Raw genomic sequence first — 10,609 nt, 5'->3', positions numbered from 1 at the left:
AGCCTGTCCTGGAACTAGCTCTGTAGACCAGGCTGGTCTCGAACTCACAGAGATCCACCTGCCTCTGCCTCCCGAGTGCTGGGATTAAAGGCGTGAGCCACCATTGCCCGGCAATCCATTGTTTTCTGTAGCTGGGTTTGGGACATGAAAACTAGTGTGCAAATTCTCATGGGGGGAATTCTTTGCTGGTCATGAGAATATTCTAACAGAGGCCAAGTATAGTTCAAGCCTATATATAATTTTAGCTATTCAGGAAGCTGAGGCAGGAGAATTGCAGGTCTAAGCCCTGCCTGGGTTACAGTGTGAACTGAAGCCCCGCCCCCAAACCACAACACATAATCTAAAACTGAGCTGTTCTGGATGACTAGGCAACTATATAAACACACCAAAGTCACTGAACAGTACAATAGGTAGGGGATGAGCATATTTCTGTGGCAGAGCGGTTTCTTTTCTTTTCTTTTTTTCCAAAACAGGGCTTCTCTGTATGGCCCTGGCTGTCCTGGAACTCACTCTGTAGACCAGGCTGGCCTTGATCTGGCAGAAATCCATTTGCCTCTGTCTTCTGAGTGCTGGCATTAAAGGCATACACAACCGATACCCGGCTTTGAACCAATTGCTTAACATTCATAAAGCACCGGGTTTGATTACCAACACTGCAAAAAATAAAAATAAAATACATATAACGTCCCTAAACACAAATACACACCTATACCCAGCTCTTGAAAGGCTAAGGCAAGAGGATCAAGAAGTCAGGGTCATTCTCTACTACAAAGTAAGTTCAAGGTTAGTCTAGGCTATGTGAGATCTTGTATCTAAATAAAAACAGGGAACACTGAGATAGCTCAGCCAATAAAGGTGCCTGTCACCAAGTCTAATGATATGAGTTTGATTCCTGAAACACATATGGTGGAAGAGAACCGATTTCTGAAAGATGCCTTATGATCTCCACGTGTGCATCATGACACATATATAATAATTATACATATGAAATTTTATTTTTTCAGTTCATTTATTTTATGTGTATGAGTGATTCGCCTACATGTATATATGTATGCCTTGTATCTGAAGAGGCCAGAGGAGGATGTCAGATTCTCTGGAACTATAGTTAGAGATGATTGGGAGACACCATATAGGTGTTGGGAACCAAATATGGGTCCTGAGAGAGCAGCAAGTTCTCTTAACTGCTAAGCTATCTCTCCAGGTCCAATTAAATTTTTTCTTTCCATCTCTTTATCTGTATCTACCTATCCATCTATACATCTATTTATCCATCCATCCACCTGCTACCCATGCATCTAACTAATGTGTATGTGTGTGTTGGCTATCTATCTATCTATCTATCTATCTATCTATCTATCTATCTATCTATCTATCTATCTATCTATCTATCTATCTGTCCACTAGAGGTACAGATGGTTGTGAGCAGCCTTGACGGGGCTGGGAATTTGGGTCCTCTGGAAGAGGAGCCAGTGCCCTTAACCATTAAGCTATCTTAAAAAAAATTATATATACAGCATTCTGCCTGCATGTGTACCTGCAGGCCAGAAGAGGGCACCAGATCTCATTAGAGATAGTTGTGAGCCACCATGTGGTTGCTGGGAATTGAACTCAGGACCTCTGGAAGAACAGTCAGTGCTCTTAACCTCTAAGCCATCTCTCCAGCTCCCTTCTTTTTAAAAAAAAATATTAATTATATCATTAAGCTATCTTTATAGCCCCTGTCCAACATTTTTATCTTCCCTGTTTTAACAATAACTAGGCCAGGCACAATGGCTCACTCTTTTAATCTCAGCACTTTGAAGAAAGAGGCAGACAGATTTTCTCTGTGAGTTCAAGGCCAACCTTGTCTACAAATCCTGGTTAGCCAGGGCTACAAAGTGGACCCTGTCTCAAAATAACAATAAAAACCAACACCTAATAAACAGAAAACATCCCTACAACTCCCAAACATTGGCACTTTGGCCTATGGCCTCTCCAGTCATGTGCAACCACATGTGCATACACACATGTGTACCAAAGAAACTATGTTCTGTCTTGTCTGAGAACACAGTTCAGTAGGCGGAATGTTTGCTTGCCTAGCATGCCATGGGTTTGCTCTCCAGTGCTGTGTATAGTAGTGGCTACTTATAATCTCAGAACTCAGTACTCAAAGAGGCCATTACTGACTATATATTGTGTGAGGCCACCCTCTTCTAAATGAGACCTGTCTCAAAACAACAAAGAGTATTTCCCTCAGGTCTTTGCTTTAGTGCTGTAGAGAAGACATCCCTAACCGCAGGCAACTTCACGCCAATGGGGTGATTGTGTTGGAATCCTCCAGTGTTCTTACAAGTCGTCTCCTCCACCATTCTCATCTCTTTTATCTCCCAATCCCCACCACTATCTTCTCCATTATCCATGCCATGAACCAAGTAGCGCTACGATGGACAAAGATCATCTTTCCTTTAATCCCAGTACTTGGGAAGCAAAGGCAGGAGGATCTCTGGGAGTTCGAGGCCAGCCTGGTCTACAAGAGCTAGTTCCGGGATGGGCACCAAAGCTACAGAGAAACCCTGTCTCGAAAAACAAAACAAAACAAAAAAAGATCATCTTTAATGGGCACTCCTAACATCTGTACCAGCATTAGAATGGTCAATAAACCAAGCCAACTTCTCATGCTGCTTATTCCCTCTGGTTTTATTGGTTGAGTATTTCAAAGTCCTTCTGTATATGTGATGCTTTTATTGGTTAATGAATAAAGAAGCTGCTTTAGCCTGTGATAGGGTAGAATAGAAATAGGTGGGGAAAACTAAACTAAATGCTGAGAGAAAGTAGGCGTAATCAATGAGACGCCATGTAGCTGCCACAGGAGACAGACAGACAGATGCCCCCACCAAAGCTTGCCAAAACTTTGCCAGTAGGCCATGACCTTGGGGTGATGCACAAATTAATTGAGATGGCTTAATTTAGGATGTATAGCGAGCAATACACTTAAGCTTTTGGCCAAACAGTATTGCAAATAAAATAGTTTCTGTGTGGTTATTCTGTGTCTAAGCAGTGGGAACAAACAAGCAGCCTCCAAAACAGAAGATGGGTTACAGGGTCTTACTATGTAGCTCTGGACTGTCCTAGAGTTGACTACATAGACCAAGCTGGCCTCAAACTCAAAGATCCTGTCCCTGTGCCCCCAGAGCACCAGGATTAAAGGCATGAGCCACCACCACCTGGCTTCACATATACAGATTCTAAAAACTATAATGTGAACCAGGCAGTGGTGGCACACACTTTTAATCCACTTGGGAGGTTGTAGAGAGCTGCTGTGGGACTACAGAGCAGGTGACAATTAGTGTTTACCAAGCCAACCCATCAGATGCACGATTCCCTGGTGGGGAGCCCCACCTGGAAAAGTCATGGGGTCCCTGCCTGTGGAAACCAGTTGTTCTTGTAATTTCCCTTATGAGTCACTTCATTTCTCCCCTAAGAACGTCATTTCTTCCCTAGTAGCAGCTCCGGGTGTTTTCTCACGTATATATTCCATCTATGGGCACACATAGCTGTGGATGAACTAGAGGATGATTCTGCTTGCTATGTAATATTGATGAACAGAAATAATACTAGGATATTTTTACTAACTCTGACTTAAGAGTATACTCAGCTACAAAGACAGCTTTTTATACATTTAGCCAAGACCTCAGCAGTTTCAAAGCAGGCTGGTTACCCCTACAGACACATACACAAGGTCATTTCCCCAGGTGTTGTTCACTGATTCAAAGGTGGAGTTCAAAGCAACTTTAGTCTGCATGTAGTCCTTACTATTCACGTAAGAAACTTGAATTACTAATTGTAATTTTTAGAGTTGATTTCCAATGTCATTTTCTGTCTGGATACCCTCAACAACTTAGAGCTACACGCATGGGTCATTGTGACATTTCTAGCCTGAGAGAAACTACATGACTTAACTTGTGTTTTGAGTTTAAGTAGGGCCCTGATAAACAACCTATAATTGTCCAGAGTTTGGCTGTGACAGGAGAGACAGTGGAGAGAAGAAGGCAGCGAGGCAGAGAGTGAGAAGGCAGAGGCAGCAATGGGCAGAGTAAGAGGAGACAGCGGCAGTAGAGAGGAGCGGCAATGTGGAGAGAGGGGTGAGACGTGAAGAAGCGTGAGAGAAGCATGGGAGAATGAGTAAAGAATGGCAGCACTCCTTTATGGCCTCTGCATCAGTCCCTGCCCTGTTTGAGTTCCTGTCCTGACTTCCTTTGATGATCAACTATGATGTGGAAGCGTAAGCCATATAAACCTTTCCTCCTCAACTTGTTTTTGGTAATTGTGTTTCATCATAGCAATGACAACCCTAAGATGCCACTGCATATGCTAGGCTACCTGGCCCACAGGCTTCCAGAAGTTTCCGATCTCTGCCTCACATCTCATGCAGGAGCCCTAGGATTATAGAAGTCTACTATGGGCCGGGTGATGGTGGCACATGCCTTTAATCCCAGCACTCGGGAGGCAGAGGCAGGTGGATCTCTGTGAGTTCGAGACCAGCCTGGTCTACAGAGCTAGTTCCAGGACAGGCTCCAAAGCCACAGAGAAACCCTGTCTCGAAAAACCAAAAAAAATAAATAAATAAATAAAAATAAAGGAGTCTACTATGCTCAGCTTTACAATTCTGGCGATCTGAACTTAAGTCTTCATGCTTATGAGAAACACACTTTGCCCAGCATATCTCCCCAGTGAAAAGTTTCTGCATCCTGGTAAGTCTCTCCAGCAATGCAGCAATTCAAATCAGACCAAATCGAAACAAATTAGAAAACGCCCAGGTTTAATGGATAAAATACTCCAGATAACTTTCCAGCCCCCCAGAGTGGAGACTGAAAACAGAGACCAAAAAACCACAATGATGTGGGAAGGTCATTTGTCTATTTGTTGCTTTCATTGGTTAATTAATAAAGAAACTGCTTGGCCTGATAGGTCAGAGCATAGGTGGGTGGAGTAGACAGAACAGAATGCTGGAAAGAAGGGAAGAGAGGGCAGATGCGATGGAGCCAGCCGTCAGGTCAGACATGCTCAATCTCCCCCCCCCCCGCCCCCCGGAACGCCACTTCGTAGTGCTACACAGATTATTATAGATGGGTTAATCAAGATGTGAGAATTAACCAAGAAGAAGCTAGAGCTAATGGGCCAAGCAGTGTTTAAAAGAATACAACTTGTGTGTTGTTATTTTGGGGCATAAGCTAGCCAGGCAGCAGTCTGTTTTCGGGGGAGGGCAGTTTAAATACCCTGTGGGAGTGGTCTTGAGCATCTTTGTGGGAGGTTTCTGAGAAGCAGCAGGGTTCAGAGAGGGATGGGGGAGGGGGCTTGAAGTGGAGCTTCCACCAGAACATTCCAGACTCGGGTATATGGATGCCAGGAGCTGGGTGAATCTTCCAACAGAATATCCAGCACTGATGATGATGATGATGATAATAATAATAATAATAATAATAATAATAATAATAAAAGCAAACCTAAAGGTTGAGGAGATGGTTTAGTGGATAAAGAAAAAAAGTGTTTGCAGTCAAGCCTGAAGGCCTAAACTGGATTTCTGGGACCCACAAGCTGTAAGGACAGACTACTGTAAATTGTCTCTCCAGCACACATGATTACCCTGCCCTGAGCACATGCACGTAGAAATCAATGCAAGGAAATGGTTAATTCTGACAGATGCCACAGTGTGGACTACTCCTGAGACCCTCGTCTAAGTGAAAGAGGACAGGCACAGAAGAACAATCACAATGCCATTCCATTTGCATGAAGTATCTATTCACAAAAATGAGACTCGAAACTGAAAGCAGAACAGTGACTGACAGGGACCGAGAGGTGCAGGACTGAAAATTTCAGGGACGAATAATGGAAATCACACACACACACACACAGGGTGGGTTTTTGTGTTGTCTTGTTTTGCTGTGTGTGTGTATATGTGTGTGAATGTGTTGGTTGTTTTTCAGTGCTGGGAACTGAACTGATGCTCACATTCAAGGCAGTACTGAGACAGGTCCCCAGCCCTCTTTCTACTTTTTGCCATTAGGTCTCAGCTGCACAAGCTGGGCTTGAGCTCACTCTGCCTACCAGCGTGACCCCTGATCTTTTCTCATCCTGTCTCAACCTCCTGAGTAGCTGGGACTACAGGTCTGTACCACTCTGTCTAGTGAAAATTAGACAGTAGATGTTAACAGCAAGACTTGCCCACTTTTAACACCATTTCCTCCCCTCTTTTTAAGTTCACTATCTTTTCACCTAAGAACCCAGCTGCTCTTATAAAGCACGAATTCCCCCTGGGAAAACATTTAATAAATACGGTTCAAATGTAAATCCTATATAAGCTAAGCAAGGTACTTACACAAACCAGATTTTTGTTCAGCCCACCAAGCTTTCCTGGAATCGTCAAACGGGATAAATACAAACCTTTTCCCCCATCCCGGGAGGGGGGCACAGAATTTGGAGAGTGCTCAGGATAATAAAAAAGGTTCTAGGCTTAAATTTTAGTTTCAAGAAAACCGTGCTGAGTTTTAAGCATCCTCATACTCTTTGTGAAACGTCTATTCATATTTAAAATGTGTGAGATTCACTACACTGCTCAACCTGTTGCTTCCTCCCATAGCATTTAAAAGACTAACTTGCCCTATTTAAGGAGTTCCTTAAAGCTCTGAATAAAAATCCAGGCAAAGAACTATTGCCAAGAGAGAGGTGAGGTACTTCAGCAGCTAAAAGAAAGGCCTTGCCGGGAGGCGGTGGTGGCGCACGCCTTTAATGCCAGCACTCGGGAGGTAGAGGCAGGTGAGTCTCTGTGAGTTCGAGGCCAGTATGGTCTACAAGAGCTAGTTCCAGGACAGGCTCCAAAGCCACAGAGAAACCCTGTCTCGAAAAACCACAAAAAAAAAAAAAAAAAAAAAAAAAAAAAAAAGGAAAGAAAGAGGAAAAGGAAAGAGGAAAAGGAAAGGCCTTGCTGCCAAGCCTGACAACCTGAATTCCATCCCCAGGACCTCCACACCAGCACCGTGGCTGTGCGCCTACACACATACACAAAAGAAGTGTAATAATAAAGAGTTGTTGCTGCCTGGCGGTGGTGGTGCCCACCTTTGATCCCAGCGTTTGGGAAACCAAGGCAGGCGGCTCTCTGTAGATTCGAGGCCAGGGTGGTCTACAAAGCTATGGGTAGTTATGACTGTTACAGAGAAACCCTGTCTCAAGAAACCGGAAAAAAAAGAGTTGTTGCCGATAGGAAAGGTACAAAAGGGGAGGGTTCTCTATGCCTGTATCCTACAATTTAGGAGGTTTATTTTACTGAATTTTGTTTCCCAAGACAGGGTTTCTCTGTGTTGCCCTGGCTGTCCTGGAACTCGCTCTGTAGACCAGGCTGACCTGGACCTCAGAGATCCACCTGCCTCTGCCTCCCAAGTGAAAGGGGTGCGCCACCATCGCCCGGCCTAGGAGGTTTATTTTAATGTAGGGTACGAGACACTTTATCACTCCCCCTCTATATCTCCTAGGCAAAGGACCTCATAAGTCACCTTCCAAACTACCAATCTCCCCAAAAGTTCTCTTTTGGAAGCGGTCACTTCCGCTGCTACTTAAGGAGTCCAGTCCCTCCCTCTCAGGACACCAGAGGCCCAGGCTAGACTACGAGACAAGCTTGTATTTCTTACTTTTCCAGCTACTTCTTCAAATGCTAGGCAGGACAGCGGACGTTAAAGCTCTCAGAAACCGCCACACTTCCGAGAGAACGCCCTGGTCCTCACCCAACGGAAGGTGTGCGTGGGAACGAGGGTGCGTGGGCGCGCACTAGAGCGTCAACGGCTCCCCGCTAACAGCCCCCGCAGAGGGGGGGGCTGTCCCACAATCCCTCGCGAGGGGCCAGCTAGGAAGAAGAGCCAAGGGACCTCTATGGCTGTGGTGCGGGCATACAAGAAGCTTTCGGCAACAGTGCTACAAGAGCGAGTTCCGGGACAGACTCCAAAGCTACAGAGAAACCCCGTCTTGAAAAACCAAAAGCAAAAGAAAGCAAAAAAGTGCTCTGAATTTTTCACAGCAAGAAACTGGCAACTGACCAGTATTCAACTGCTGCTACTACTTTTTTTTTCCAGACAGGGTTTCTCTGTGTCGCTTTGTCGTCTGCCTTGGAACTAGCTCTTGTAGACCAGGCTGGCCTCGAACTCACAGAGATCTGCCTGCCTCTGCCTCCCGAGTGCTGGGATTAAAGGCTTGCGCCACCACTGCCCCGCTGGGAGATGATTTCTATTAAGAGACTCAGACCCCATGAAACAGGCCAGGGCGAGGAGGGAAAACACGGCATGGTGATCCGGAGACCATTGGGCCTGATCACCATCCTCACATCTCCAGCTCGCTTTTTTCCTGTCAAGCTATACCCTTGGTAAGGGGACCCCACAAAGTGCTTCAGAGGAGTCCCAGAGGAAAACACATGACTACTTGCGGGATGTCCCCTACAGCAGGTCCTCACGTGGCTAGTTCGCGCGAGCCCCGCCCCTTCCGCCGTGCGCGTGACGTCACACGGCATGGGCCGAGCGGGGTTTGGGAAGTGAGGGATTCGCGCCCTTCTCGCTCTACGTCACCGGTGCGTAGGCTCTGCGCTTTCAAAATGCAGCGGGAATTAGTGAGTTTCCCGCTGTCTCCCGCGGTTCGCGTGAAGTTGGTGGCTGCAGGGTTCCAGACTGCCGAGGACATCCTGGAGGTGAAGCCCTCTGAGCTCAGCAAAGGTAACGACTCCCGGCGGCCAGCTGATGCACCGCGGCCGCCTGGCGCCGCCTCCGTCTTCCTTCTCCCTCCACCGCGTTGACTACGTAAAGCCACTCTTTGCTTGTGGTTGGAACTATGTGGAAAAACATTGACTGATTGCTTTCTGTGTCCGCGCCTCCTGGATGCTTTGAGGACTGCGTCACTTACGCTCAAAGGAAGTCTCTTGGACTAGAGTGTCTAATCTGTAGATGAAAAAACCAATTTTTATTATTTTTTTTAAAAAAACAATTTTTTATCTTGAGGTTTCATGATAACTGAGTTGGATAATAATGGCTCTAGAATTGGAAAACAGACAAGCCATGTAATTCTCACAGTTCCAAGATTCTGGGGGTGGGGAGAATGGAAATTGAATTCAAGAGTTGAAGGATTAGAGTAGGAACGGAGAGGCTTCAGTGAGAAAGGAATAGGAGAAAGCCCTAGAAAGACGACGGACGCCCTTAGTGATTCATGGAATACCCCAAACAGTTTTTTCAGAGCTCTTCAGATTACATTTAAGTGTGTACATTAAGTGTGCATCCTTAATGTACACAAAAGTAAAGCTGGCGTCATCCACTGTGCCACCAATACTGTGCCCAACTCTTTGCTGTTCACCAAAGAGGACAGAATGTAATGTTTTGTTTTGTTTAAGTGTTTGGTAATGTTTTGCAATTAGCTTTGCAAATGCTAGTTAAGCCCTCTACTTAAAATTAGAGCCACACCCCTAGTCTAATTTTTAAGTTTTAGTAGCAGTAATGTTGCTAACAGGACAGTAACTGGGAGGTGGAGCACTAACTAGCCGCTCGTGCCTAAGACCCTGGGCTTGATCAGCCATTAAATAAACCTTGAAGTTAATGTGCTAATTCATCACCGAGGTAGACTTTTGTTTGGTTGTTTTTGAGACAAGGCTTCTCTATGTAGTCCTGGCTATCCTGGGACTTTCTAGTGCTGAGATTAGAGGTGTGAGCCACCACATTCAGCTCTGTGTTAGACTTTTAAATCTCTAATGTCAGTTCCCCCCCACCCCCCGATTTTATTTTCAGAAGTTGGGATATCCAAAGAGGAAGCTTTAGAAACTCTACAGATCGTAAGAAGAGAATGTCTTGCAGATAAACCAAGATGTGCTGGTACTTCCGTGACAGTCAAGAAGTGCACAGCCCTGGAACTTCTTGAACAGGAACACACCCAGGGCTTCATAATCACCTTCTGTTCAGCCCTAGATAACATTCTCGGGGGTGGAATACCCCTAACGAAAACGACAGAAGTTTGTGGTGTACCAGGTGTTGGGAAAACTCAATTATGGTAAAATAAGAACGTTCTCTTCTTAAGTATGGACTTAGTGTTTTATGTAATTAATAGAGTATTGTGCTGTGAGTTTGTAGTCAGAATACCAAAAAGTGTGTGTTACTACTTCCTGCCACAAACCATCAGCTTACCATTGATATTATCTCAGGCACCATCTTAGTGAAGGGATAGAGCAGCTTTGATGTCAGAAATGTTTCTTTTATAATACAATATAATCACTAAAGTAAGAAGATTCTCTTCTAATAGTTGGCTTCTGAGATATATTTGTCAGATGTTTTAAAGTTGATTTATATATGATAAAGAATCCTGAACCAGGCTTGGTAACATACTCCTATAATTTCATCACTCAGGATACTGAAGCAGGATTGCTATGAGTTGGAGGACAGTCTGGACTATATAACAATTGTTAGACCAGCCAGGGATATATAGTAAGACCTGGTGTCAACAACAACAAAAAAAGTATGTTGAGCTGGAGAGATGGTTCAGTGGTTAAGAGCATTGACTGCGCTTCCAGAGGTCTTGTTCAATTCCCAGCAACCACATGGTGGCTCACAAACAT

At 44.9% G+C, this 10,609-nt stretch overlaps 1 protein-coding gene across 3 annotated transcripts in view; it reads left to right on the top strand.

Annotated features, from left to right (window-relative positions):
• The first annotated feature begins 8,538 nt into the window (after nt 1–8,538).
• Rad51c (RAD51 paralog C) overlaps nt 8,539–10,609 on the top strand; it is a 5,922-nt gene continuing 3,851 nt past the window's right edge. For 2 of the 3 annotated variants that reach the window (XM_013347539.1, XM_026780691.1), the window contains exons 1-2: nt 8,542–8,729; nt 9,789–10,047. In XM_013347539.1, the coding sequence (XP_013202993.1) occupies nt 8,612–8,729; nt 9,789–10,047 (377 nt within the window). In that variant the 5' untranslated portion in view covers nt 8,542–8,611. Of the gene's footprint in view, nt 8,730–9,788; nt 10,052–10,609 lie in introns of those variants that run through there. The other variant, XM_005350478.1, reaches the window with a different exon arrangement.

The sequence above is a fragment of the Microtus ochrogaster genome, chromosome 7 (genome assembly GCF_000317375.1).
Source record: "Microtus ochrogaster isolate Prairie Vole_2 chromosome 7, MicOch1.0, whole genome shotgun sequence".
Classification (NCBI taxonomy): Eukaryota; Metazoa; Chordata; class Mammalia; order Rodentia; family Cricetidae; genus Microtus; species Microtus ochrogaster.
Note: the sequence above shows the minus strand (reverse complement) of the source record. Positions and strands in the feature narration are given on the sequence as shown.